The sequence below is a fragment of the Paramisgurnus dabryanus genome, chromosome 21 (genome assembly GCF_030506205.2).
Source record: "Paramisgurnus dabryanus chromosome 21, PD_genome_1.1, whole genome shotgun sequence".
Classification (NCBI taxonomy): Eukaryota; Metazoa; Chordata; class Actinopteri; order Cypriniformes; family Cobitidae; genus Paramisgurnus; species Paramisgurnus dabryanus.
The window spans coordinates 17,485,851-17,513,819 of NC_133357.1; the positions used below are offsets into that span (position 1 = coordinate 17,485,851).

Sequence of the window (27,969 nt, forward strand, 5' to 3'; positions counted from 1 at the left end):
TAAAGTAAGTCAAAAATTTATTACAACTTCACTAAACCCAATACAAAATTACAGACACCATTCTGTCTTTTAAACACAAAGGGAAATCATGTAAAGACATTTTTTCTATTTATGTAAACTGATCATTTAAACAAGATGCATTTTGTTCACCTGTAATTTTAGCTTTGAAGGGACTGCCAACAATATGGTACGGTCCACCGTATTTGATAGAAATAAGGTAGTTTCCAGGAGCCATAGGTGTGTAGGTGACTTTGTAGCCTTCAGGGCATTCCTGACAGTCCATCTTCACCTTGGAAGGCCCGTCAATTGTCACTGCTAAAGCACCCGGGCCAGCTGAACTTGTGTTCACAGTGAATTCACAAGGAGATCCTGGAAATCAGGTGGTTTTATTACTACATAAAACAAAAACCACCTTTAAATGACGTATCACTAAAAGTAATAATTACCAGTGGTGCCTCCTTCCAGACCAGCTCCATAAGCAGACACCATTCCTGGGTCTCCAGCCTGCCCCGTTTCACCAACCCGGATCTTGAATGGACTTCCAGGGATGTGAGAACCATTGAATTTCACATCTATTAGGTAAAGGCCATTCTCTCTGGGGATGAACCTTACAGCATACTTATCTGTGAGAGAAGAAAGGGTGAGGGGTTGGATTTGAAGCATCTGGCTAAAAACTAAAAGTCATAGGATCAGTCATCTCACACACCAATGTCTCCATGGTTACCTTCATCGATCTCTGTGACGCAGCACTCTTCAAGTGCTCCAGATGGGCTGTGAACTTTGGCATCGATGACTCCCTTCGCTCCATTTAGGCTCACGGCAAAAGATGCTGGCTGGTTGACTTTCAGTCCGGACTCCTGCATTAACATGACACTTCCGCTCTCAACTTAAAATCGAAAACTTGCAGTCTTACGTTTAGCATTTACTGGCCTTCCCCCAATACTGCTCAATAGCTTACCTTCAGGCTAACAGGGTTAAAGAGAGAGGCTTAGAAAGCCCCCCTAGCAATACACACACACATACTCAAAGAGAAGAGGTTCAACGTCAAAGTGCACAGACACATGAGCCTCTTTTGCCCTCTTTAACCCTTTAGCCTATCACTTTCATCCCTAACGCCCATAAAGGAGCAAGAGCTGTTGGGAGCCTTTAGGACGAGGCACGAGAAATACAAACAGTCCTTTAGTATCCCAGAAACCACAGCACAGTCCTTCCACACAGCAGCAGCAAAGTTTGACCTCTTCTATGTCTGGTGTATGCAAATCTGAGTTTTTGTGATTCAATTGTTCAAGAAATTTGCCTTACCTGTGCATGTAGTATGACAGTTACCGTGCTCTCCTATCCTGTCTGCACTTTACATTTGAGGTATAACAAATAGATGGTACTGGTTTTGTGTATTGCAGCTGCTGTGTCAAGGCTGGACCGAGAGTTATTTTGGGCGGACAAATGTCTGTGTTTCTCGAAGCCTCACCTGAAGACTGGCAACAGTGAGACGACGAGCATCGTCAGAAGGCGAGGCCACCGGCACCACGAATGGACTGTCAGGGATGTGCTCATCGTTGAACCTGATGGATACTTCATAATCACCTGTAATAGATAAGGAACAGTCAGCTTATGACTCAGCACGAAGATAAACACATTTTTTTTAGAAATTATTATTAGAGTCTGACCGGGCTCCTGGACAATGTAGGAGACGCCACTGGATCCATCCTTGCGATCTTCAAAAGCAATTTCTGCCTTGCTGGGTCCCTCCACTGCAATGGACAGACCGCCAGCTCCTGCTTCACGAGTCCAAATGCTGAACTCAGCTGCACATGGAAGTAAACATAGTTAGGCACTAAAACTAATCTTGACGTGTACAAGGAAATAAACCAAAGCCTTACCTGGTACTCCAGCTTCTGCTCTTTCTAGTCCCGGGCCTCCAGCACGGACCTTGTGGGCACCTCCTTCTCCAAGAGGGCCGACTGTAAATTGGAAGGGGGATCCTGGGACATGCTGGCCCTGATACTTAACACTGACTGTGTGCACACCCATCTCAGTGGGAACGAAGCGAATGCAGTACGTGTTGTTTTCTCCCTCCATGATCTCAGCCTTGTGCACCTTGCCAGATGGGCTGGTCACCTGAGCGGTCATGTCAGCAATGCTGATCTCTATGGGTCAAACATTTGGGATTCAAGAGCATATATAAGTAGGGAGGAGTATAAACAATGATTTAGTTTTTTCTTACCGGGGATCTTCAGACTTAGGTCACACTGGCTGCCAACATTGGCAACGGAGGCAGCTCTTCTTTTGCGAGTGATGCTTTCCTTCATCCTACCCTCTCCTGTCACTTTCACAGTGAAAGCACTTCCTGTAACAAAAACATAATTGGGGAGTCAAGTTAAACATCTAGCTTATTCATGCAGGAATAAACTACAGTTGCATTTCACTGCTAATAAACACCTGGAACATGTTGGTCTGCAAATTTGATGTTAATGATGTAATTTCCTGGCTCTGTGGGGCAGTATGTGACTTTACAGGTGCCATCTTCCTGATCTTCAGTGTTAATGTCCACCTTACTGGGTCCCTCAATGGACAGACTGAGTCCTCCGTATCCTAGCAATAAAAAAAAATCATCATATTAAAGCATTTAAGTATGCCAGAAATTTACTTCCTTTTGATCATATATTCCCACTTACCAGCATCTCTGGTGTCGATGATGAATTCAGCAGGCTCAAATGTACGAGCTTCACTCAGGCCCTGGCCAGTAACGCGCACACGGCTGGCATCACCAATCTCTGATTGGTTGATCATGACGGAGATTGGGCTACTGGGAATATGACGTCCATTTTTTTTAATGTTAACAAGGTGCTCGCCAATTTCTTTGGGCACAAAGGAGATACCTGGGGAGAAGATGAAGAAAAAGTTATAAACAGGGCAGATGTTTGTGTCCTTATAAAAATACTGCTTTTCTTTTATTGTCACACTTACCCACATGCCCATTCCTGAGCATCTTAAGTAGGCATGGCTCTTCTCGGCCAGAAGGGGTGGTGAGAGATGCGGTCAACTGACTGAGGTCCAGCTCACCAATGTCCAGAGGGATATCAGCAGCTGAGCCCACCTTCAGATGAGACATGCGCATGGAGTCATCACCTGTGGACAAATAGAAATTATTACATAACGGCAAACAAAAACCAAAGAGAAGCTTTAAAGGAGTAGTCCACTTTATAGATGGGGTCCATTGACTTTTCATAGTAGGTCAAAAAAATACTATGGTAAGTCAATGGGCCCCATCTTTAAAGTGGACTACTCCTTTAAGCTTTTATTAAAATATAAATTCACCTGTGATTTTGGCCATAAAAGGGCTGCCAGGAATGTGCTTCTCATTGTACTTGACAATGATGTTGTAGTCTCCAGGTAGGACAGGCAGGTAAGACACAGTGCAGGTACCATCCTGGTTATCAGTGCAGCTGATGTCGGCCTTTGATGGTCCCTCGATGGCCAGAGACAGACCACCTAATGTAAACATAAACATTGTATTTTCAGTACAGATTACTCATTAAATGCGTTAAATGGATGATAAAACCTTATAATAATATGGAAGCAAAGATCAAAATCTATACCCTCTCCGGCATCTTTTGTGTTGACTGTGAATACTGCAGGCTTGTTGACCATGCCGTGAATTAAACCAGGACCAAATGCTGTCACATGACCACTGTTGACATAATCCACATAAAACTGCAGAGGGCTTCCTATAAGAGCAAAAAAAAAAATGTATTAACTTATTTATTATTAAGGCCATTAAAGGTGCACTGTGTAGATAATAGCGGTGCAACCAGCTGTGTTGGGGAAAGTTACTTTTAAAAGTAATGCATTACAATATTAAGTTATTCCCCAAAAAAGGAACTAATTGCGTTACTTGGTTACTTTTCATGGAAATAATGCTTACTTTACTTTTAAGTTACTTTTGCGTTACTTTTTCTTACTTGGCTGAGGCTTGATCTCTTTCAGGCCTTGATGTTTTTTTGATTGCAAAAATGTCAGGCTTTGGCCTGCCATCTGCGTTTCTGGCTCAAACTGTTCCCGCTCAGAGTGCATAATTCTACGTTAATATGTTCAGTCAAATTCAGTACATCATTTTTTTATGTAATTAATTAAACTGAAAATTAACTTGCATTACTTTTTTTAAAAATTATAAAGTACTTTCACTTTAATCGTTACTTCAGAAAAGTAATATTATTACGTAATGTGTTACCCCAACACTGGCAACCAACGGCTCACCCCTTCCTTTTGAAGTGCACAGAGATGCTACGGTAGCCACCATAGGACAAACATGTCATCATCTGAGACAACAGTGACAAAACACGCTCTCTAGAGCAGTTTGTCCATTTAGGGCTACTGTAGAAACATGGCGATGCAAAATGGGGACTACCATGTAAGGGGACACACCGTGCATGTAGATAAAAACAACTCGTTCGCAGTTAATAAAAACAATTGTTTATTATGCAAGGTCTTTATACACCACTGATAATATAGGTATGTATATTAAAGTCCAACTCTGTCAAGAGATCTTGCTAAAATGTACACATTGCACCTTTAAGTAAAATCACTTTTAACGCATTTCTATAAACACTCTAGCATACACATGGTAATGTGTAGTTTAGACATCCAGTTAAAGGGGACAGAGAATGAAAAAACATTTTTACCTTGTCTTTGTCGAATAATGGTAGTCTACCAGCATTCACAAACATACAAAAAGTGCTAAACATGCTAAACATCTCAGTCTCATAGAAATTCCCCTTTTTCATGTAATGAAAAAAGACATGCTATTTTACCTGGGATGTGTATTCCATCATATTTGATATCCATCTCATGCAGCCCAGCCTCGATTGGAGCATATTTCACTGTGACTGTGCCGTCCTTGTTGTCTATAATTTCGGGCTTGGCCACTTTTCCAGAAGGCATTTTTACATCCCCTATAATCAGGTGTTTATCAGAAACTGTCCTGTGGAGGTTTCTATAATCTTATATTTATGGATTTCAAGTGATTACCTGTTATCTCTCCCTTCTGGATGGTGAAAGGAATGACCAAGTCAAAGGGTCTCAGTCCAGCTACATCCAGTCCATTCATGCCCATTGGCCGGTCTGTAGCCTGAGGAAGAATAGATGGTAGGTAGATGAGGCCCAAACCAAAACGAAAACGAACTGATAAGTGCTATGAACTAAAAATGGCAATTTGAACATAAAAAGCTAAAGCTAAATATATACGAATTCTGAACTTAAGGTTGAAATGTGTCATTTGTATGTTTTTGACTACTAGCTACTTAAAAACGTCCACTATTGGCTTAAATCCTAATACTTGTCAAGACAGATACTAGGACTATACTACCAAAAGTAGTATTAACAATGTGAGTTAGTGTATCTGGATTTATAGTCTTAAAAACAAGTGATGTGAAAATGTGGTGCTAATATAAATATCTAATATTAAAAGTCATAGCGAAGTGAACTACAGTACTACAACTACTCTAGGTGGTGGTTAAAGCATAAAGAAATACATTTTTAAAACATTGGTGTGGCATGGGGGCAAATACTGCCTCCAATTAAAAAAAAGTTAATTAGTGACAATGGCAGGACAATGCAATTATATAATGAAAGAAGAGATCAAAAGCACAAACACAGCAGACACGACAACAACTCCCTAAAATGAGATGGAAACACAATGTGAAAACACTGATGATGACGACGACACTTGGTGATGCTGTGACCAACACTGTGAGACAGAATGACATTCTAATGAGAATGAAAATCAGTTAATGATTGGCTAATCTGGAGAAGGGGGTGGAGTAAAAGCAAAGCAAACAAAAAAATGCCAACATGACCAACAATGACATACCACACACAAACGCACATCTAAACACCAACAACACAAAAAAGATGAACAATATTCAACACAGTGCAAGCTCTGCAACAACCAGCCATTTTGTTCAAATGTAGAGTCCTACATTTACTGCTTTCAAAATGGCTGTCAATGTATGAGTCAAAATGGAAGTGACTATGAATCATGAAAAATTATTAAATGCTTCCTAAACCTGCAAGAAGAGACAAATAGAAGGGTGGACATGGGACAAGGACTGATTGTGATTTGATTCAGTAGCAGAGCGGGAAATGCAGACTTGAGGAAAGAGGGGTGTGTCAGTACCCATGGCTGGCCCATGTTGGGCGCGTAAGCGTACTGCCGGGCCTGGGTCTGCTGCATTAGTTGTTCAGGGGAGTCACCTTCCAAAGCCTGAGACAGGGCAACAGAATCAAAAATGAAATCCCTCGGATAACAAAAACAACTCTGGTTCAAAGCTGGCCAACCGGGAAGCAGCTTTTAAAGGATAGTTCACCCAAAAACAGTTGTCATTTACTCACAAACATGCCATTTCAAAGCCATATGACATTACATTTAGTCATTTAGCAGACTTTGAAAAAGAAAATATGGTAAATTCTCAATATTGTACCAATTAAATGGTGTAACCAAGGAACTATGACACCTCAAGTACATCATCAACATAATTTTTGGGTGAACTTTTCCCTTCAGTTGAAACTTAAGATTTACATTTTAAATCGCACGTTAGTGCTTACTATAGAGCAGTGGTTTTCAATCTTGTCCTAGGGGACCCACAGCTCTGCATATTTTGTATGTCTCCCTTAACTGACACACCCAGTTCTGTTCATGGATCTCTCCCTTAATGAGCTGATGATCTGAATCAGGTGTGTTAGATAAGGGAGACACGCAAAATGTGCAGGGCATTGGGTCCCTTAGGACAAGATTGAAAACCACTGCTATAGAGTATCATTTATAAATTATTTAAAATAATAAATTCTCCTTAAAATTTGCACTGGTAATACAGTATTGTGATCAGGGGCGGCATGGTGACTGCTCTTCCGAGGGTCGCAAATTCATAATGTGTGTTCTTATTGTCATGTGTATTGCTTGTGTTTTCAAAATATGCGCATGTTGCATCATGTGAACCATTTGCATCACGTGTTTTGTCAAAATAAGTGCCTGCTGCACACGCGTCAAAACCTTTTATGATAAAAGACAGGCTCACGTTCACAAAATACACGCAAGACACTCACTTAATTATGCAAGTATCTGGCAAACGAGAGCGTCTCTTTTATCATAAACCCTTTGACACGTCTGCAGCAGGCACTTATTTTGACAAGACATGTGATGCACATAGGTTCACTCAACACCCCAAACACATATTTTGAAACTATGAACCACACACACACACACACACACACATGACGGGCCTACATACATGTGACGAACTTCGCATCCTGTGCCCTTGAGAAAAGAAGTCACTGGCCACCACTGATTGTGATCGCAACATCTTGACCCCCTCAATGTAAAATGACCACTACTTATAATACTGGTGGTGTCATCTCATGCGAGTTAACATTTTAAAACTCTATAGAAGTAAATTAATACGGAGTGGACCTTTCATCGTGTTGAGCACTAACTAGTTCATAACTGGTCAACCAGAAAGCAATCTTATGGAAATATCTGGACTAGCCAAAGAAGCTCCCCTTTAAAATGTTGATCAGGGCTGCGTTTACCAAAGCGTTGTTAGCTAACTATTACCATTGAACTCTTCTGATAACGAACCACAGAACTTGCGACCATAGTTGCTTATGGGAAACGCACCCCTGAACTAACACTATCCCATTGGCTCAAAACCCAAGTTAAATTAAAGGAATACAACAGAAAAAATACAAGTTTATACTTTGGAAAGTTATGCACCTACACTGGATGTCATTCACACAAAGGTGCTGTCTATAAAACGTAAAATGTGAATTTATAGCCACAGTTTAAGACGAATTATCGGCGTTTTATTTAAATAAAGGATTTGTATGATATAAATGTACCGTGACTTGGAAGGGGCTGTTGGGAATATGCTCTCCACCAAAGCGCACACAGATTACATATTTCCCAGGCTGGGGTGCCGTGTAGAAGATATCAAAAGTTCCATCGGCATTCTCAACTACATCCACATCCACCTCTCCTCCATCTGGAGTGCAGACCGTGCAAGTGACCTTGCCTTTCCCAGCAGCCTTTGCATCCACAGTAATGACCGTCTGTTCTCCAATCTGAATGGTTGGACCAACGCCGGCTCCTGCAGAGTTACCACAAACAGTTTAGTATCTTGCAAAGTGCAGGCAGATGTTTAGTTATTAGGGAGTTTAGTACCCATCCCTCCATGGTTACATTCTACCATGCACTAGATACAAAAAATCTGGAGCATCAAGGCAACAGATGGGTTTGGAGAAGTGGGATCCATTATTTACAAGAATCTAAACTTATGCTGCGTACACATAAAGAAGAGCAAGTCCTGGATACTGCGACTAAAAAGGATCCACTATCCTGTTTGTCTGTTACCTCCATTTCCAGATCACTATTGTCTGTTTATTTTATAAACGAGTTATAAGAAATATGCAAGCTGGGAAAAAGGTGCATTCCACCATACAGGCATATTAAAGTTCCTATAAGTTAGTGATTAGTCCCCCTGCAAATAAATACCCATTAAATCAAGGACCGGGAGAAAGTTAATAAAATATTTACAATATATTAACAAGATGATAGACAACAGAACTACATTATTGTATTTGCAAGTAATCTATAGAAATGGACCAGACAAGTAAGGTACAGTGCAATTCTGCATGCATAATCCAATAAATAATGCATGCATAACTATAGCACTATAGCATTATTCAAAGCGCTTACCCAAACCGTGACCTCCAATTGAAACTGAGATGGTGACGCAGAGCGAAAAAGTGAAAAAGTAACAATCAGGGCAAAATACAAACAAATGTGTGCACGAAATAAAAAACAGAAGTGAGGAACTGAGTGATTGTGATGGGAATGTGAGCAGCGCTGCACAACAGGAGGTGCATCTGGGTGGGAGATGAAGTTGGGAAGTACACGCAAAGAACAAACTTCATACACAACTTTGCAAATTCTTTGAAGCTGAGATTAGGCTAGACTGTGGCAGTATGATCACAAAGATTACATTAGAGAGCCATCAAAACATTCAGTTTTCCAAACCACAGGATTATTCTGACCTCTCTATTCACTGTGTTTACTGCCAGCCCTAGAGGACATGTTTTGGTACAGTGGTCTCTGTATTATAGACCTCTAGACTTTAAATAAGGACTGGTCATTAAAATATGACTGATCTGACCCAAGTCGTACATACCTGTGACCGTGCATTTACTGGCATCTCCTGTGGGCAGAGCTCTGATGCGATATGGAGAGTATGGGATCTCATCACCGCCATACTTGATGAGAATGGTGTAGCGGCCGGTCATGTCGGGTACGTAAGAAACGAGGTAAGTACCATCCTGATTATCACGAATGTTTGCTTTCTTTGGCTTCCCTTCAGGGTCCTGAATAACGAAAACAATACGGCATAAGTTGCACAATAAATTATTCATCGGACAGGTTTGATGGAGCCAAAGACCTATTAGGTCCTAATAGATTTTACAAGCAGAATCTACTTTTATGGTGGCAAAGTGGTTGTTGGTAAAGATTGGTAGAAATCTGCTTACAGTGATCTGGACTGCCAAAAGTCCCTCTCCTGCATCTTTGGCATCAATGGTGAACTCCACAGGGAGACTGGCAGGCACGCCGGTGGTATTCAGCCCAGGCCCGCTGCAGCGAACTTTACTAGCATCATGAGTGGGCAGAACCTTCACCTTATAAGGACTGAATAAATGGATACAGAAGAGTGTGGGAGAGAGCAAGTATAGGAATGCACTAGGATAACCATGACATCATTTTCGAACTAGTCGATATACGCTCCTTTATTGGAGAAAAGAAAGCAATGGCACATAGCGTTAAATATTTGCTTATAGCAGCGTTTACTCTTAAATTACGGACTTGGCTTATTTCTTAAAAAGTACATTAAAATGATATAAAACATAATATAAAATTTTGCACAGAAGACCAGCTTCTTCTGGATGTCATGTATTAAGCATGAAGAGTGGTAGTACCTGTGCGGGATCTCCTCATCAGCATACAGGACATTGATAGAATACGGTCCCTCCCGAGTGGGAACGTAACTGACTGTGTGAGTCTGGTCACCATTATCCACCACCTCAACAGGCTCCACGATACCTGTACAACATTTAAACAGTCAAAATCACCACAAGCCTAAAATTGACATGGCATTTGCTTTATTTCTGGATTGCACGCTCACCTTTGGGTCCCTGCACTCTGACCTGCAGGGGAGCAACCCCAGCTTTGCTTGCGTCCACAGAGAAGACCTGTGGGATATTGGCACGCACGTTGTTTCCAAGCCCCTGACCAAGACATTTTACTTTAGTGGCGTCAACTGTATCATGAACAGGAACTGAGAATGGGCTTCCTGTAAAATTTAACAAAAACAAACATTTAGGTGCTGCCCTTCTTAAAAACAAGCAAGCAAATCATAATCTGAAGAAATACTGACCAGTGATTGGTTGACCTCCGTAGGTGACATTGAGGTTGTATGTGCCAGGCTCATATGGGATGTACTCAACACAACAGCTGCCATCTTTGTTGTCAGTGCAGGACATTTTGGCTTCAGAAGGTCCCTCCATAGCCAAGCCCAGTCCACCTGTACCAGCCCCACTAAATAATAGAGGAGACAGAAATGAGGTTGAGGTAACAGCGATTGGGTTTTAAATTAAACAGCTCGTAATGAAACGCTGGGCATTCTCACCGAGTCTCCACTGTAAACTTGTTTGCTTTGTTGGTGATCCCAGACTGAAGTCCTGGACCGTGTACGCGTACACGTGCTGGGTCACAACCCTCTGTTACGGGGACGCGGAATGGGCTCTTGGGAACCGGGCTGCCGTCGTAGGCGACATCAACGCTGTGCATGCCTGTTCAATGTGCCACAGAGGATAAGTGTAAACACAAGCGCCAGGATATTTGGTAGATTTGAAATTTGGTAAACTCTTACCCTCCTCATAAGGCGTGTACTCCACTTTGTAAGTGCCATCTCCAAGGTCATTGATCAGAGCATCAGTGCAGTTGCCTGACGGATTGTTGATGCATGTCTTGATGTGATTGCCCCCAGTTTTTGTGAGAGCTCTGGCATCCACTGTGAAATCTGTTGTGGCCTCCCGGAAAACTCCTACGGTGAAGGGCAATAAGTGACCAAGATGCAAGGTATTCAATTCTTAAAAAAGGCAAAAAACTAAAATCACACTACCTTTGCCTTCCACTCCAGGTCCAAACACTTTCACACCACTGGTTTCCACAGCAGGCTCCACATTGAGCCTGGATGGGAAGTTCGGGACATCTTGATTACCATAGCGGATGGTGAGAGTGTACACTCCGGGACAGAGAGGGATGTAGGTGATGGTGTAGGTACCATCTCCGTTGTCCTGAATGTGAACCTCTGCCTCCGTCCCGTTGTCAGAAATGATCTCAATAGTCAGCTCAGCAGGACCAGCATTTGTGCAGTCAACCACAAACTTCCCTGGCTCACCAACCTTGGCTCGTTCCAGGCCTGGTCCAGAACATCTTACCTACATATTAGGATATGAATGAAAGACTTCATTTGTTTAACTGCTAAAGCTTGGATGCCAAGATGGCTCAGTAAGAACATTAACCAAATTGCAGTTTATAGAATAAATACCAAGATTAACAGCACAAGGGTTTTCCGGACGCCTGTTTATCATCTTGTTGATAACATTTAACAACATTCATAGGTTAAGCAAATCTCACCAAAGATGGGTCAGCAGGCGCAATAGCTTCTACATTGAATGGACTGCCAGGAATAGGAACTCCGTCGTATGTCAGTTCTACTTCGTAGGGCCCCTTATCTCTCGGGATGAAACGGACCTGGCTGGTCTCTGGGCTCAGGCCTGGTTCAACTTTACAAGGCACAGATTTACCAGATGGACCAGTGACCTTTGCGGCAACCTTGCCCTGACCACCTGCACCTTTGGACTTGACCGTAATATCTTGATCTTTTCCCACTGCCATGGCTAAACAGGAGCAAAGAAAAATTGACATTTTTGTGTGAAAGTAAGTAGAATGTGATGCTGCCCAAAGGAAGAGAAGGTAATAACTTACTGTTTCCAAGACCAGCCACTTTAACTTTACTGAGGTCCAGAGAGGGAGCCACAGATACAGCAAATGGGCTCTTAGGAATGGGATCACCACCGTAGGTCACATTCAAACCCATATTACCCTAAAGTAAAAAAATAAAGATCCGTTCTCATTGGCTAGATTTTCATATAAAAATTCTGTTTAGAGTTCTCAAACATTATCAGACCAGGATATAATTCAAAACAATCACCTGCTGGACAGGTGTGTATTTTACAGTATGGGTGCCATCATGGTTGTCGACGATGTCAAAGTCACGGACCGCCTCTCCCTTGTTGGGCCCTGTGTACTGAGCGTCAAGCTTTGCTTTGCCCGCAGCCTTTGTGTTCACAGTGAAGTAAGTGGGTTTGTTCAGCTCCACACCTAAAATACAAGCACACAGTAGTAAAGCACATCCCTACATCCCAACCCTCAGAACATAAACATTATATTCCATCAGTAAGAGAGATAATAACCTTTTTAATATGTATATTTAATACAATGAATCATTGGTGTAGTCGACTCAAACTCGAGTCCCGAGTCAAGACCAGAGATCAACTGTTGAGTCCAGATAAAGCTGGATGTAGACTTCTGGTGTTGGTTTTGACTTGGACTAGAGTTGGACTCGACTACTAACACTGCAATGAATCCAAGAGAGCCCACGACTCAATAGTACACAATACTTAGTACATCACCCCATACAATGTTGCTACCTACAGAAACATGGCTGTTAGGAGACGCCCATGTCAGATAGTGTATGGATTTCTCTCACCTGTGCGGTTGAGTCCAGGCCCCTCTGCTTTAACCTTGCTTGCATCATGAGAAGGATCAACCTTGATTCTGATGGGTGTCAAGGGAATGGCCTACAAAACAGAGTTTATATGAGACACCATGCTGCATCACGTATTTATACCACACGCATCTGATTCCTGTTACCTGATCAGCAAACAGCACCATGATGGTGTAGCTGCCGGCTCCAGGTGGCATGTATTTGACAGTGAATGTGTCGTTGTCATTTCTAATGATGTCAAAATCAATGTCAGCTTCGGCAGGTCCCACCACTCCTGGAGCGCATTTGATGCCTATGCTGATGTCTCCTAGAAAAAGAAAATAATTTTCTCTTCAAGACAAAGTTTGATTTGTTATTATTTTAAGCACTAATGTTGAAGATGCTGTTGATATTGTGAACAGGACATGTCTTGAGAGCCTTTCACTGGGTAAGATGTCCATCTAATTTGTTTAAAGCAGCAAGAGAAAATGCAAAAAATGAGTTCTGTGTGCACCACCCCTTACCCTGTCCAGCCTCAGCACAATCCACGGTAAAGTATGTGGGCTCGTATGCTTTCAGGCCCGTCTTGGCCACCCCAGGTCCCGATACCTTCACCTTGTTGGGATGGCATCCTGCTCCGATGTTCATCTACACAACAAAAGTGAAAAGCACATTGTTTGCCAACTTCTTACAAAATAGTAATGCTAAGACATGTTTTCCAAGAATTTGGATTAATACAGACCCTGAATGGGCTCTCTGGGATGTTGACTCCACCCCATGACACCATCACAGTGTGTTTGACTGGCTTGCGAGGAGTGTAACTGCAGCTGTATGTTCCATTACCGTTATCAGTCACCTGCACATCCACTGGGTTTCCATCACGATCCTGAGAAAAAAAAGACAACAAGTTTGATGCAAGTTTAATTGACAATGAACCTTTATTTTCGTAGATTGAGGGAAGATTCATACCTGAGCTTGAATCTTCAGTGGAGCTTTGCCACCTTGTTTGGCATCCACAGTGAACTCAGCAGGTTTACCAACTGAAAGGCCAGCTGCCTGCAGACCCGGACCATAAGCCTTTACCTGTATTACAAATTAGAGATATGTGAAATCTCAAAATAACACACACACACACACACACACACACAAACAGCAACCTAATTCTGAGCAATACAATATAAATTAATATTGAGATACTTCTGCAATGAAAGCCAGACGTGGTACCTTATCAGGAAAGAAGTCTTTTCCAGGAGCTGACACAATCTCAGCCATGAATGGGCTGAGATGGATGTCCTCGTTCTTGCAGAGCACATGAACCGCATATTCGCCAGGTTCTGTGGGCCAGTACCGCACATCACAGGAGCCATCTCCCTTATCGTCACATTCGATTTTAGCCGGGGACGGGCCCTCCACTGAGAAACCTGATTGGAGAATTGGAAATGTGGATTTAAGTATTTTACTCAATACAACAGAAACGCAAAGCAAAAATGGGAAGAACTTACCCAAAGTGCCCACATCATCTCCAACAGCTTCTACTACAAAGTCAGCAGACTTGCCCACCACACCACTTTCCAGACCTGGACCCCATGCCCTCACCTGCTGTGGGCCTGCTTCAGTACCAACCTTTACCTCAAATGGACTAAAAAGAGAAACTTAAGTATTTTGGCAGATTGTGTCAGCTTTTTAAAATCATCTTGAATCAAACCAAACCCATAATCTTGGTGTTTCTAGCACCAGCCAAACTACAGGACATTAAGCATTTTATACCCCACCCTCTACCTATACGAAAATTAGTTATGGGTCATCTTACCTGCGTGGTATGTGCTGTCCGCCCCATGTAATTGTAATGATGTAATTTCCAGGTGTGGTGGGGTAATAGTCAAAGCTGTACACTCCATCTCCAAGATCCTTCTTCTTGCAAGGCTCTTCAAGACCCTCTGTATAACAGACACAATAGGTATTTATAAAACCAATAACATTGCATAATGTACGACATAACACAGTAATGTAAGGGAGTTCATAACAACATGTTGTGGTGTTCACTTACTGGGTCCTTTGATGGTGACCTTCAGGTCCCCAGTTCCAGCCCCTTTAGTGTAAACCTTGAACTCTGCAGTCTCCTTGACTCTCAAGCCTTTAGGTTGAAGACCACGGCCCTTAGCTTTACACAAGCTTGGATTACAGGCTAATGAGAAGAAATAACCATGTTAACACCACTTGTAGTGAACCGCTACTTGCTATTTACTTTATAAGAAATGTTCAGGGTTCATTGAAAGTTAAATTGTCAACACCATCTGTGGCATGCTGGTAATTACTACTTCGGATAATGACTGTTAAAACCATGACCAAGTCTGCTCTCCAAAAGTCAGACAGGAAAACACACAGCATGTTGGGGAGAGATACACAGCATTGGTCATGTCTTGATCCAAACAGCCTTGCAAGAGGAAGTGCATGTGGAAAAATGATTGTACGGAGTACTAATGTCCGATAATAAAAGGCTATTTTTAATGTTCCATTACAATACGGACTCACACATCACTGAGTCACAGGAATTTAGCCTGGCTTACTATGCCATAAATAACATTCCCTACACAGTCTGTATATCTTAAGAAAGCAACATCTATTAGCACTTATATGGGCAGTTGAAAAAAATATATAACCGGCAAGCCAAAATTATGTCATCCGATTGGATCGGCAACAAACCCTTCCCGTTATATAACTCCTAAGACGAGATGCAGAGGAGAGCATGAAAACAAAAAGGACATTGACAGTTAAGCAGCAGTTCCGGTACCCAACACAAATCCAAGGAAACAGGAAATGACATCAAAAGCCAAAAGGAGGCAGCTCCCAAGAGGGAAGGAGAGATACCAGTGGATGTAGATAACAGCCGTCCTTCAAAAGAGAGACACAACTGGCAGTAAAGAAAAACAGTTGAGGAAAACGAGAGCAAGAAAAAGCAATGCAGAAAAAGAACATGTAGCAAGGACAGATAAAAGAAACCTTAAAGCTTATCTTAAAGTCTATTTATACAGAATCCATGCCTCATTAAAATAAATCCTCTCTTACCTACTTCCCCTTTCATGTCAATCTCATTTAAATTCCTCTTACCCTCTCCCACGTTGACTGTGTAAGGGCTCTTTGAGATCTGTCCCCCAGCAAAAGTGATGTAGATGGTGTGCTGGCCCTCTTGGGTGGGCTTGTAGGTGCATCTGTAACTACTGTTGCCCTTATCTTCAACACTGCATTCAACAGTGTCCTTCTTTCCACTGGGGTCAACAATGACCACCTCAACCTCTCCTACACCTGCACCTGAGAGACCGAGAGAAAGTGTTATACGACCTTATTTAACAAATGACATCACAGATAATCTTTACCTCAGTGCTCGACAAAAATCGTTTTTAGTTAAGAGTGTCACACGTATTATATATGCAAAATTAAGTTCAAGTACCAGCTGTGTAGACGTCAAAGTACGTGGACTTGTTGGCAATGTTGCCTGCAGGCTCAAGGCCTGGACCCTGGGCAGTGACCTTACTGGAGTCTCCCTGAGCCATTCCCACATCCACATCAAACGGACTCTTGGAGATGTGTTGCCCTGCAAACAGCACTGTCACCTATGGGATCAGACATGGGTAAGAGATTAAAATCTTGAATTGGCCAAAAACAACATTTAATTTTTACATAAGGAATAGGGGGAGTGAAAATGTACCTTGTGTTGTCCAGTGACTTTTGGTACATAGAATACTGAGTAGGTGCGGTTCTTGTCATTATTGGCCGTCACTTTTGCCTCCTCGCGGTGGCCAGCTGGGTCCTCCACGTAAACCAACACCTCACCCTGGCCAGCACTGATGGTCTCCACAGTGAACACAGCCTTCTTCATCACAACATTACCTGTGGGCTCAATACCTGCATGGCACAAAACATTTATACATTTTATCAGTACGTGTTCTCAACAACCATTTCCAATACCTACAAAAGGTTTCCAATTGTCTCAAAACACTTAAAAAAACAAATATTTAAGTTTTTAAACAACGCTGGCTTTACCTGGTCCATAGGCACGGGCCTTTTTAGGGTTTAGTTTGGGCCTCAGGGGGGCACCAGGCTTGAGTTTGGCTTTGGGGAACTGGGACAGGTAAGTCATAACAGAGTGCTCATCCACATTGGGATCAACAATTTCTTCAGGGGTGATCACCTGGTGAAGAAAGCATGTGGTTACTTTCAGAGACACCGACATAACCAATATAGATTTTTCAATTTATAGTTTATTAAAATGTTAGTAACATAATTGGATTGAACCCAAATCAACAAAACATGCAACTGATATAAATTTCCATTGCGCAACAAGCAACCAGTATAGTTGAGCAGTGTGCATAATATGCCTGGCAACGAAAGGGTTTATTTTGAGTGGCAGAACGCATATGAAAGGAAAACACACTGTATCATAGTAACTTCTCCCCCTTAGGACGGAAACACCCAACCACACGCACAACTGGAGGCACGCAACATGCCACATTGGCACACCATCAGCGCGTGTTGTGACTAAGAAAGCTCACCAGTGGTTTTGATAAAACGGCGGCAAAACTATTTGACTTTCTGTTCCTTATTTTGCTTGTCTTTTTTAAACCTAGAAAAACACATTATGTAAGGTATTATACAATTAAAAGTGTTAGCTACTGTGTAAAATAGTGAAGTAGCATCTGTACAGGTATCACCAAAGTGAACATGGAAAAGTGGCGTGACAGATCAGAGTCAGCCATTTTATTCAAATCACCGAAGATTTCATAAATTGATTCTTGCAGTATGATTTCTCGGTTTCCCCTCCAATTTGGGTCATGATGAAACCACGAAACCTACGCTGCTTCTTATGCCTAATTAGAAACCTGCCTATACAAGGTATGAGGTCTGTAACATTTCATTCTGTGATGTGCTTAGTGGTTAGTTGCTCAAAACGGTAACTCAAACCATAAACATGCAAAAGACAAAATGAGCAAACAAAAAGCAAGCACCTGAGGAACACCAAGCCAGTCATCAGCCTGCTGCATGGCCTCTCTGGCATTGTCCACAGGCTTTGTCTGGTCCCATGAATCCCAGTCAGGACACAGACCTGCCAACCAAAACATAAAACCAAAACTTTATCCTTCATTCAAAGCAATAAAATGGCCATGTAAAGAATCTTTGACGATTTTTCGCAGACCCATCACTTACCCGGAGCACAACTGTCCACCAGCGCACCAAGGGCTTTCCCTGACTGCCAGTCCCGGCTGAAGTTGGTAATGGGCAGCTCGGGTAGTTTGTTCTGGATCCATCCGAGCAGCCTCTGCTTGGGTGTCTTCTGTTTGCTTTCTTCGGTCTCTTCCTCCTCGTCCCACATGGGCATGGAGATGGAATAATGCAGAATAAGTGTCCATATCAGACCCAGGATCAGCTTCAGGTTCCCATCCACTATGGCCTTACTGTCTGTGGCACAAAGAAAAGAGACAATAGGCTTACAAAAGGACCGCATTATATCATACTGAAGCTACGGATGGTTTGGTTCCTGACTAAGCAGTTTAGGAGTTTGTTGTTTGAAAAGAAAAAAATCAATATGAAATTTGATTTTTATAAACCACATTCATAAGCAGCTTGAAATTTGATTTTAAACGAGAAATATTTTTGGAAATGCATTTTGGTCTAATGCACAGATCGGCTTTCATACGTGTTTGGAGAAGTGAACTACAACAAGCACACATTAAGCAAAGTAGTATCTAAATTAATTTATGAGGCACTGCTTCAGAAGTTCAGTCTCTGGCAAGATCATGAATGGGCATGAGCACTTGCAAAATTTACAGTTTTCCTCTTTTCACAATGACAGCCATTCATTGCAAAGTTTAAGACGCTGTACATTTTCTATTCACTTGGTGTTAGATTACTTGCAGTCAAAGTGTGGACTGTCAATCCTAAAAATCATCTCAAAAAACAAAAAAGCCTCAGATTTGGGTAAATGCACTTGGGTCAAGGCACCGACTGGTTATTTTATCATTCAGTCACTTTACAAAGTGGATTATGTTGCACACTAAAAGTAGCCTGCATTAACTGGAATGCTTGTATCAGCAATAAAACTCTGAAGTGCACAGCATTATAGCAATATCAGAGGAGACATCCGTGTATTGAACTGCCAAGTGTACTTGCAAGGTCCCTTCTAAGGATCATTTCTGGGATTATCACTTGTTTGCGGGAAGTCTGACAGCAGTGGTTATTGAAAGCTAGCAAAAAGAAATTATTAAATATAAAACCAATCTCCTGTGGTCACTCCACCCTATGTTGACATCAAGATCTTAACGCATGTGATCCTCTACACTTAAATAAACTTTCACACTTCCTCTCTCCTGTGCTATTTCACGCTATAACAAGAGCATACGCCCTTCCATCTTATATGCGAGGAGCGTGGGGTCACAAACCAAAGAAACAATTAATTAACAGCACAGAGAGATAAGTATGCAGAATAAATACTTTGTATACATCATGCAAGTCCTTAGCTTTTAAAGTTGTTTTTAGCATGTAGTAAAGAGGCTTTCACCAAACTGGGAAAATTTGATAATCAAGATGTTTGAGGATAAAACTGATAATCGTTCAGATAGTACATTCATGCCCTTACAGAAAAAGCACATGTATTTCACATGTGCAAAACACATGTGCTCACATGTGCAAAACACATCTGCTCACATGTGCAATACACATGCTCACATGTGCAATACACATGTGGCCACATGTGCAATACACATGCTCACATGTGCAATACACATGTGGCCACATGTGATCACATGTGTGTGATTTTGCACATGTGAAATTTAATGTGTGAACACATGTTAAAATCACATGTGACACATGAAAACATGTTAAAATCACATGTAGAACATGTGTTTTGCACATGTGAAATGTGTGCTTTTGGAACACTTTTGTGTGAATCACATGTGAATTCCCATGTGAAACACATGAGATCACATGTGAAACACATGCAAAATCCCATGTGAAACACATGCAAATTCCCATGTGAAACACATGCAAATTCCCATGTGAAACACATGCAAATTCACATGTGAAGCACATGCAAATTCACATGTGAAGCACATGCAAATTCACATGTGAAGCACATGCAAATTCACATGTGAAACACATGCAAATTCACATGTGAAACACATGCAAATTCACATGTGAAACACATGCAAATTCACATGTGAAACACATGCAAATCACATGTGAAACACATGCAAATTCACATGTGAAACACATGGGCTCACATGTGAAGCACATGCAAATTCACATGTGAAACACATGCAAATTCCCTTTCAATTTCACATGTGAAACACATGCAAATCACATGTGAAACACATGCAAATTCACATGTGAAACACATGGGCTCACATGTGAAGCACATGCAAATTCACATGTGAAACACATGCAAATTCCCTTTCAATTTCACATGTGAAATGTGTGCTTTTGGAACATTTTTGTGTGAATCCCATGTGAAACACATGTGAAATTAGTGGATCACATGTGGCACATGTAAAAAAAATGGTCACCACATTATGCACATGTGATCACATGTGTTTCACATGGGATTCACACAAAAATGTTCCAAAAGCACATATTTCACATGTGAAATTTATTGTGTGAAAACATGTTAAAATCACATGTGACACATGAAAACATGTTAGAATCACATGCAGAACATGTGTTTTGCACATGGGAAATGTGTGCTTTTGGAACACTTTTGTGTGAATCACATGTGAATTTCCATGTGAAGCACATGGGATCACATGTTAAACACATGCAAATTCCCATGTGAAACAAAAAATTGTCATCACATTATGCACATGTGAATTTCCATGTGAAGCACATGGGATCACATGTTAAACACATGCAAATTCCCATGTGAAACAAAAAATTGTCATCACATTATGCACATGTGAATTTCCATGTGAAGCACATGGGATCACATGTTAAACACATGCAAATTCCCATGTGAAACAAAAAATTGTCATCACATTATGCACATGTGATCACATGGGTCTCATGTGATCACGTATTTTTTCACATGTGAACTTGAGAGTTAAAGTATATAAAGTAGACCATACATTTTCTTATCATAACCCAGGACTCAAACTCACCATTTGACCCCAAGGGTAAGCTATAATCTTGCTAAGATGTCGGTGATATAAAATAAAGGCACCATGATGTGACTTTGACATAAGACACATTTTACTGTAAGGAAAAACTGATTCAAATGGAGAATTTATTTGCAAACATACAGAAAATTTTAACAAGTATCCAAACATATTCATAAAAAAACAAGTATCAATAAAATGCTGTCCATACAACAACAACTGTATATCTGAGTGTGTGTGTGTGTGTGTGTGTGTGTGTGTGTGTGTGTGTGTGTGTGTGTGTGTGTGAGAGAGAGAGAGAGAGAGAGAGAGAGATGTGTCTTTATGCATGTCCATTGTTATATGTGCATCAGTCCTCAGATTCTCTTCCAGCAGGCTCCCTGTTTTAGGATAATAAAAAAAAGAAGATTAGAGCAGTACAAGCATCAGTCTCTCTTGATAGCATTTACTTTTTCTTTTTGAATTTCAGGATTAGCTGTTTTTAGTTGTATGGTCTTTGTAGGAATGGCCACTCGAATGTGGCGTCGACGATCGATTATGAAACCATGATCGTGTGGGTTTATTTATTTTTTGTGGTTATGGCAGCATTTGGTTAGCATTACAACTTTTAAATATTGATTATGATGAAATATGCATGTGCATAATGAAACACCTGTTCTTGTCGCAGGTCCTGGCATATACAGGTAGATACAACAATAAAATGCTCACTACTGTTTCACCATGCGAGAATGCATGAGAAAAGTCAGGAATCGATCAAAAGAATCAAAATGCGTGCATCGTAACGAATCCCCGGTTCTTTAAAGTTTCAATCGGTTCTAAAATGAAACTGATTCTTGATACTCAACCCTAGTAAGTATTGTTATTTGTATTGGTGTATGATCTTACTCTGCACTTATGGCGCTTTTCCATTGCATATTACCCCACGGTTTAGTTTAGTTTGGGTCGGGTCAGCTCACCTTTGGTGTGGTTAGCTTTTCCATTGAGTTTAGTATCACTTCCTAGTGGGAGGGATTATAGGGGTGTCATTATATTTGCGCTGCATACTGCTGTGACATCATACAAGTGAGAGTGTCATTGTACATTTTCATACATTTATTATTTTCTCAGTCCGCCACAAAATTAAAATTGGCCACCACAAATAGATGTTTGCACATCGCGTTTATCACTAACGTTACATCTGTCTCACATGACAGTTTCTGTTCAAACACCGCGGCGTCAGTCGACGGCGCTCCGCTGAGCTTCAATGAAGTTGCATTTAAGCATATAATGCTGAAGTGCTCGATGTGAATGTTCTGCCAAAAACTGCAAGTTTGGAAAAAACTGTTATGGTGTTCCTGATTCTCAACTTGTGGATGTTTTTCATAGCTAAAAGGGAGTTTGGGAACTTATAGCAGAGCACAGATGACAACATGTTTGCTCGAGACAGCGCAAGCTAGCACAGGTAAAGCTAATCTACATTATAGGATGATGCGATTTTCTCAGACCAATCAGTGATCTACAGTGTTTTCGCGTCACGTTTGGTATCAGCTCGGGTCGCTTTGAACCCCAACTGAGGTAGTACGAAAAAAAGTATTGGGTACTATGTACTGCACCCAATGGAAAAGCTCCCAAAAGTAAGCTGACCCGACCCAAACTAAACCAAACCAAACCGTGGGGTACTATGCAATGGAAAAGCAACATTAGAATAGGAATGTAATAGTTAAAAGGAATAATATTTGTGTAAACAAGTTGGTAAACTATAATTTGCCCAAAACTCACAATATTGTAACATGCTTACCTATTACTAGCTTCACTTTCTCTGTCAGGACTCTGTCTTTGTTCACCAGTGGTCCCTTTTTCCCTGTGACGGAGCATGTTGTCATTTTTTCTAAGGTGGAAATGGAGTCCATCACAGTTCTGGTGCGTTTCTTGTAATTCTCACACTTTTGGGCATAATCCAAGGTGACTGGGTTCAATTTAATGACAGATGTGTTCTGTAAAGATAAAAAAAACATAATCCTATATTAACAGGCCAGCCCACCTTGGAAAAATATTTTAAATACAATAGTGTAACAACTAAAGGGACAGATGACCCCAAAATAAACATTATTTACCAATTTACCATTATGTTAATCTTCAATATTGTGAGTAAAACCTTACATTCTGTTCATCTTTCAATCTGTTTATATTACTAGGTATTATAGAAATACCTTTCTTTGTGTTCCACAGAGTAACATAAGTGTATAGAATTGAAACGACACAAGGGTGAGTAAATGACAACAGAATTTTCTTGTAAGGGTGCACTTTGCCCTTAAAGGCCTGGAGAACTTTGTAGAATCTTTTGTTGCCCTGAAAGTAATAAGGCCAAAATCTATGCTTCTTTAATTTTGCTCAGGACAACTAAGAGACAAACAAAGAATTGTGTTTTGTTTTCTCTTAACTTTTACTGCCTGTCTAAAATATACTTTTTTGCACATTAAAGCAGGGGTGCCCAAACTTTTTTCTACCAAGGGCCAAAAATCCAACCTGACTAAGAGCGAGAATTTAAAGTAAATATTGCTGTGTTATATATTAAAATTGAAGTTGCCATGATTCTCCTAATTTATAAATTTCTAATATTTAAAAAATAAATAAGCAAACATTACTTTGATGCCAACAATTTCCCGATACGATACATATCCCAATACAAGGCCACGATACGATGCACATCACGATACAATAATATTTTGAATTACATTTTGTTCAGAATTTAGTGACATTATTATTATTATTATTATCTGTTTATTATACATTGAATAAGCAGTGTTGTAACTGTTGTGTTTTTGACATTCATTTATTACCTTTTGGGGTAATTCGTAGAAATACTTTAAGTAATACTTAAATAATGTTTTTTTAAAGCAGATTTACAAATATAGTGCCTTACTCTAAGCATTATATTTGTCTCTCATTTAATTATTCTATATCTATGAATATATGTATACACATGCAGTCAAACCTAATACTACTGTATTTAATAGAAGTTTGCAAGTTGTGCAGACGCGTGCGCCCTTTAACTTTAACTCTACATATTCCGCGAGTCATATGCGTATTTTCGATCAACAGCGATTCGTCATGCTACTTTCAAAAGTGCATCTGAATCGATACGGAAGGTGCTGTATATATGCGCGCATCGTCAGGCGTTCATGACGATGTATCTTCGTATCGATATTTTGAACACAGCACTACTGTTTATGCATAACTGATACAGTTTTATTTTCAAAGGTAACTGAGAAAATAATTTTGCCAATCATTTTTACATTTACATTTTCCTTTGTCTGTGTGCCACTGCCTCGACCTCCCCATTATTAGCCTATAGTGCAGGGTACCTGAGTTCGTTGAGTTTCGTGATGCACACCTTCAAGTATCTATGTACATAAAAAATAAATGTATTTTATTTAATTTTAATTCCTTGCATTTAATTTCAATTTACATTTTTGTAATGCACAAATAAATAAAAAAATTACATTTTAAAAACTGTTTAATTAGAAATATGAACATCTGCGTCAATGATGTTTCCTTATCTCACGTGTCATGACTGGCCAAATTAAAGGTCATTGGCCCTAGTTTGGGCACCTCTAAATTAAAGGGATAGTTCCCCCCAAAATGGTCATAATCTACTCACTTTAATGTTGTTACAAACCTGGATACATTTCTTTGTTCTGATGAACACAAAGGAAGATATTTTGAGTAATGTTTGTAACCAAGCGTGCCGCACAAGCCCTGAAAAGTGAAGCCACAACGTCTCGATCGCCCCCCAGTGACTGGTCCCAGTATAGGTCATAAACCCCGCCTCCCCATGTTATTCAATGGGACTTGAGACCAACTAAAAAAATTAATTACACTTCAATTATCTTTTTTCCGAAGCTGGTTTCTGTCATTTACTGTAGTTTTTATCACACTGATGTAAATTCAAATGTTTGTTTTTAAAATAGGTTTGTGTTTAGTTAGTTATTTAATGATATAAAAACGGTGGTGTCACGTCATGATTGACAGCTGTGATATCGTGTGATATGCGCATTCTACGAGAGCGAGGGCGGGGTTTTGACTTCGCGGCTTCCCTTCCTGCTCACTACTGCGCATGACTGGTCCCGAAATCGCTATTGCGCAGACTCAAGACCCAAGATGTCAGCGCCATATCGAGACACTGGCGGCTTCACTTTTCACCAATGGAAGAGAGCTAACAGGCGTCGTCCATCTTTTTTTACAGTCTATGTGTGTAACCAAATCAATTAGAGGCCCCATTGACTTCTAGTATTCTTTTTACTATTATGGAAGTCAATGGGGCCTCTGATCAGTTTGGTTACTCTGATCAGTTTGGTTACAAACATTGCTCAAAATATCTTCCTTTGTGTTCATCAGCACAAATAAATGATGCAAGTTTGTAACAACAGGAGAGTGGGTCAATTTCCCGAATTTTATTTTTGGGTGAACTATCCCTTTAAGCAAGTGAATGTAAACAAAACAGGTTCTGTTTTATTTGGCTTACCTTTCATTGCTTTGCAGTTGAGTGTGAATCATCCACTATCTGAAAAAGAAGTGTATGGAGTATTGAGGTCAGCAGTATTTTAAATAATGATTATGAAAAATTGCACATCTATCAGCTGTTTACAAACCCAGGTATTGCTAGTGCAGGAGTTTTTAAACGGTATGATAGCTAGTACCCCATATGATAAAGTTTTAGCGAGGGACCGCTTTTCTAAAGTGTTTATCCATATTTTGTAAAGAAACATTGTAATTATGTTTTCAGCAATTTTTTTACAAACTGAAATAATTTGCTACTACTGTGTATACGTTTACCATTTTTGATTTGTCTTTTTCCCTTGAAATTTGCTGGGGAATCTCTTACTGTACGTTCACACCGCCGCCGACTTGAGCTTCCAAAGTTACCGGAAGTCATTCATTTACAATGAAAGCTGACTTCTATCAGCTGCAAGGAGCGTCAAATCCATCGGCGTCGCGTTTTGAGCGACCAGAGCATCAATCAAAAAGTTGAAAGAAGCTCAACTTTATGGTAATGAGGTATGACGCGGTTCAGCGGCAAGCAGCAGCAAAACGCCAGCAACCAATCGGAATATAGCCTAGACATTCTTCGCTAGCTGATTCCGAAGAAACATTTCATGGTGACAAAGACTTCAGAGCGGCCAAAGCGTCAACAAGCTTCCGCATACTTATTGACAAATGTCCTTGACCAGGCGGCCTGAGCTTTTTTGGAAGCTCAAGTCGGCAGCAGTGTTAACGTACAGTTAGACCACAACCTGAGGGACCCCAGTTTGAAAAAACCCTGCTCTAGTGGACCAAACTGTCTATTACACAATGGCTCTGTTTACATGCACAAAATTTTGTCAATCTGACTGAATTTAATACGATTGAAAGTTACGACGATACAGTTTACATGCACCCTAAACATTGCAATCTGATTTAAATGTTCGTTTACATGTACATTATATAGAATCCGAACCGAAAGTCTGCACAAGCACACCGCAAGGATTGCCAGACTCGCATATCAAAACCATCCGAATGGATGTTCAAAACTAGCCCAAAAGCATCCCAATGACTATTCACAGCCCAAAACGAAATAATTTAATCTTTAAACCGCAGAAAAAACAACTGCTGGAGACAGTTTAAACAGTAGCCCAAATCTAAACTCGAAAAAAAAGCAGAGGACTTGGCAATCCTACGCTGCGGACAGCATCTCTCGTCGAGTTCACGCTTTATCTCTGGATAAAAGTTAAAACTGAGTTAGAAAGTTGTTCTTAAGAAGTTTTTAGATATAGGTAATGAAAACACACTTTTTAAAAGGCACAACGCTATATTAATTACTTTAAGTAGCCTAATGTTTTAAAAGTACACATAAACGCTGCAGAATTTAGTACATTGCGTGCACAGCGCGTGACCCCATTAACGTTATGTGATGCATTACCTTGTTGTTGCGTGTTTCTGTGACGAGAATCATGTGATATAAGAGGTAAATATAATACGTGAACTTGGAGCACAAATGTTCAGCGCATGTGCACAATGTATTTTTGCATCCGATTTAGAAAATACTATGATTCACCCGTTTACATGCATACTTTTCTCCTGTTGATCGGATCACAGATCGGAGTACACCACTTCAATACTATCGAAATTTGCATCCGATCGTCCTCAATCATATTGATTAAGGTGTTTACATGACGACTTTTCAATACGATTGAGACATCAATATGATTACAAACGGATTATTTGGTTGCATGTAAACGTACCTAATTTGGGGTGATACCGGGTTGCATATTCACCTTATGGTTTGAAGGAGTCTCATCCTCTTCGTTATCATCTTCCTCATGAGCAAATGTAGCCTTACAAAACACCAAAGCACATTTAAAAGGACAGAGGACACATGAGAGTAATATATGAAAAGATATAAGAAAAGAGACAAAATGAGAGCATGACAACGGAAATGTATTAAATATTTAATTTGAAGGACAATATCTCTCAATTATAGCATAACATACCATTTGTTTTGACGTCCACATTTTGTGTGTCTTTAACCACTGGTACTCTGCCTTTTTTACCCAAGGCTCTCTGTATTGAAGTAAAGCAAAAGTGATTATACAACAGTATCTTGCAGAGTATAAAATAACATAAATGAAAGCATAAAAATATTTTATAGACTTTCCATTTTAATAAATGAAATTTATTTGTTAAAAACAAGTTACCTGATTAACTTAAACCTATTTCTGTCAGAAATGGAATCACCTCAAAAATACATTGTTTTAGATATTGTTGCTATCAAACGACATTGTTTTTTTTTACAACTTTACTCACAAGTTGTGGTTTTACAACGTGTATCAATTCGGAGATCGGTCCTGTCAGACTGCTGTGCAAGCGCTGGTCTGAGTTCAGTTTAAGGTGGGAGGCGCGTGTTGTTATATTTCCCATTTATGTTAGCTCAACATTTA

General features: G+C 40.5%; 1 protein-coding gene and 1 long non-coding RNA gene across 3 annotated transcripts in view; both read right to left on the reverse strand.

Annotated features, from left to right (window-relative positions):
• The window catches only part of flna (filamin A, alpha (actin binding protein 280)), a 43,250-nt gene that overhangs the window by 2,123 nt on the left and 13,158 nt on the right, over nucleotides 1-27,969 (reverse strand). The window contains exons 3-45 of the mRNA XM_065286009.2: nucleotides 18,075-18,326; nucleotides 17,876-17,973; nucleotides 16,914-17,061; nucleotides 16,579-16,775; nucleotides 16,321-16,483; nucleotides 15,981-16,181; nucleotides 14,920-15,057; nucleotides 14,683-14,809; nucleotides 14,375-14,511; nucleotides 14,097-14,293; nucleotides 13,842-13,955; nucleotides 13,615-13,758; nucleotides 13,397-13,520; nucleotides 13,040-13,200; nucleotides 12,876-12,966; nucleotides 12,318-12,487; nucleotides 12,092-12,209; nucleotides 11,741-12,003; nucleotides 11,223-11,541; nucleotides 10,971-11,144; nucleotides 10,728-10,890; nucleotides 10,476-10,636; nucleotides 10,224-10,391; nucleotides 10,018-10,141; nucleotides 9,574-9,730; nucleotides 9,222-9,411; nucleotides 8,750-8,773; nucleotides 7,894-8,141; nucleotides 6,176-6,262; nucleotides 5,029-5,128; nucleotides 4,812-4,952; nucleotides 3,600-3,728; nucleotides 3,319-3,492; nucleotides 2,968-3,129; nucleotides 2,676-2,879; nucleotides 2,440-2,592; nucleotides 2,225-2,347; nucleotides 1,881-2,147; nucleotides 1,668-1,805; nucleotides 1,469-1,584; nucleotides 725-857; nucleotides 447-623; nucleotides 151-369 (exon numbers count right to left, since the gene is read on the reverse strand). Of these exons, the coding sequence (XP_065142081.1) occupies nucleotides 151-369; nucleotides 447-623; nucleotides 725-857; nucleotides 1,469-1,584; nucleotides 1,668-1,805; nucleotides 1,881-2,147; nucleotides 2,225-2,347; nucleotides 2,440-2,592; nucleotides 2,676-2,879; nucleotides 2,968-3,129; nucleotides 3,319-3,492; nucleotides 3,600-3,728; nucleotides 4,812-4,952; nucleotides 5,029-5,128; nucleotides 6,176-6,262; nucleotides 7,894-8,141; nucleotides 8,750-8,773; nucleotides 9,222-9,411; nucleotides 9,574-9,730; nucleotides 10,018-10,141; nucleotides 10,224-10,391; nucleotides 10,476-10,636; nucleotides 10,728-10,890; nucleotides 10,971-11,144; nucleotides 11,223-11,541; nucleotides 11,741-12,003; nucleotides 12,092-12,209; nucleotides 12,318-12,487; nucleotides 12,876-12,966; nucleotides 13,040-13,200; nucleotides 13,397-13,520; nucleotides 13,615-13,758; nucleotides 13,842-13,955; nucleotides 14,097-14,293; nucleotides 14,375-14,511; nucleotides 14,683-14,809; nucleotides 14,920-15,057; nucleotides 15,981-16,181; nucleotides 16,321-16,483; nucleotides 16,579-16,775; nucleotides 16,914-17,061; nucleotides 17,876-17,973; nucleotides 18,075-18,326 (6,894 nt within the window). The remainder of the gene's footprint in view (nucleotides 1-150; nucleotides 370-446; nucleotides 624-724; nucleotides 858-1,468; nucleotides 1,585-1,667; nucleotides 1,806-1,880; nucleotides 2,148-2,224; nucleotides 2,348-2,439; nucleotides 2,593-2,675; nucleotides 2,880-2,967; nucleotides 3,130-3,318; nucleotides 3,493-3,599; nucleotides 3,729-4,811; nucleotides 4,953-5,028; nucleotides 5,129-6,175; nucleotides 6,263-7,893; nucleotides 8,142-8,749; nucleotides 8,774-9,221; nucleotides 9,412-9,573; nucleotides 9,731-10,017; nucleotides 10,142-10,223; nucleotides 10,392-10,475; nucleotides 10,637-10,727; nucleotides 10,891-10,970; nucleotides 11,145-11,222; nucleotides 11,542-11,740; nucleotides 12,004-12,091; nucleotides 12,210-12,317; nucleotides 12,488-12,875; nucleotides 12,967-13,039; nucleotides 13,201-13,396; nucleotides 13,521-13,614; nucleotides 13,759-13,841; nucleotides 13,956-14,096; nucleotides 14,294-14,374; nucleotides 14,512-14,682; nucleotides 14,810-14,919; nucleotides 15,058-15,980; nucleotides 16,182-16,320; nucleotides 16,484-16,578; nucleotides 16,776-16,913; nucleotides 17,062-17,875; nucleotides 17,974-18,074; nucleotides 18,327-27,969) is intronic.
• On the reverse strand, nucleotides 21,294-27,582 carry LOC135775629 (uncharacterized). Of its 2 annotated transcripts, XR_010543916.2 has the most exons (6): nucleotides 27,523-27,582; nucleotides 27,307-27,366; nucleotides 25,518-25,556; nucleotides 24,358-24,396; nucleotides 22,791-22,986; nucleotides 21,294-21,393 (listed from the first exon to the last, which is right to left on the reverse strand). It is a non-coding gene; the product is annotated as an uncharacterized lncRNA (long non-coding RNA). The 2 variants fall into 2 exon arrangements; XR_010543915.2 differs by having other exon boundaries at nucleotides 27,307-27,573.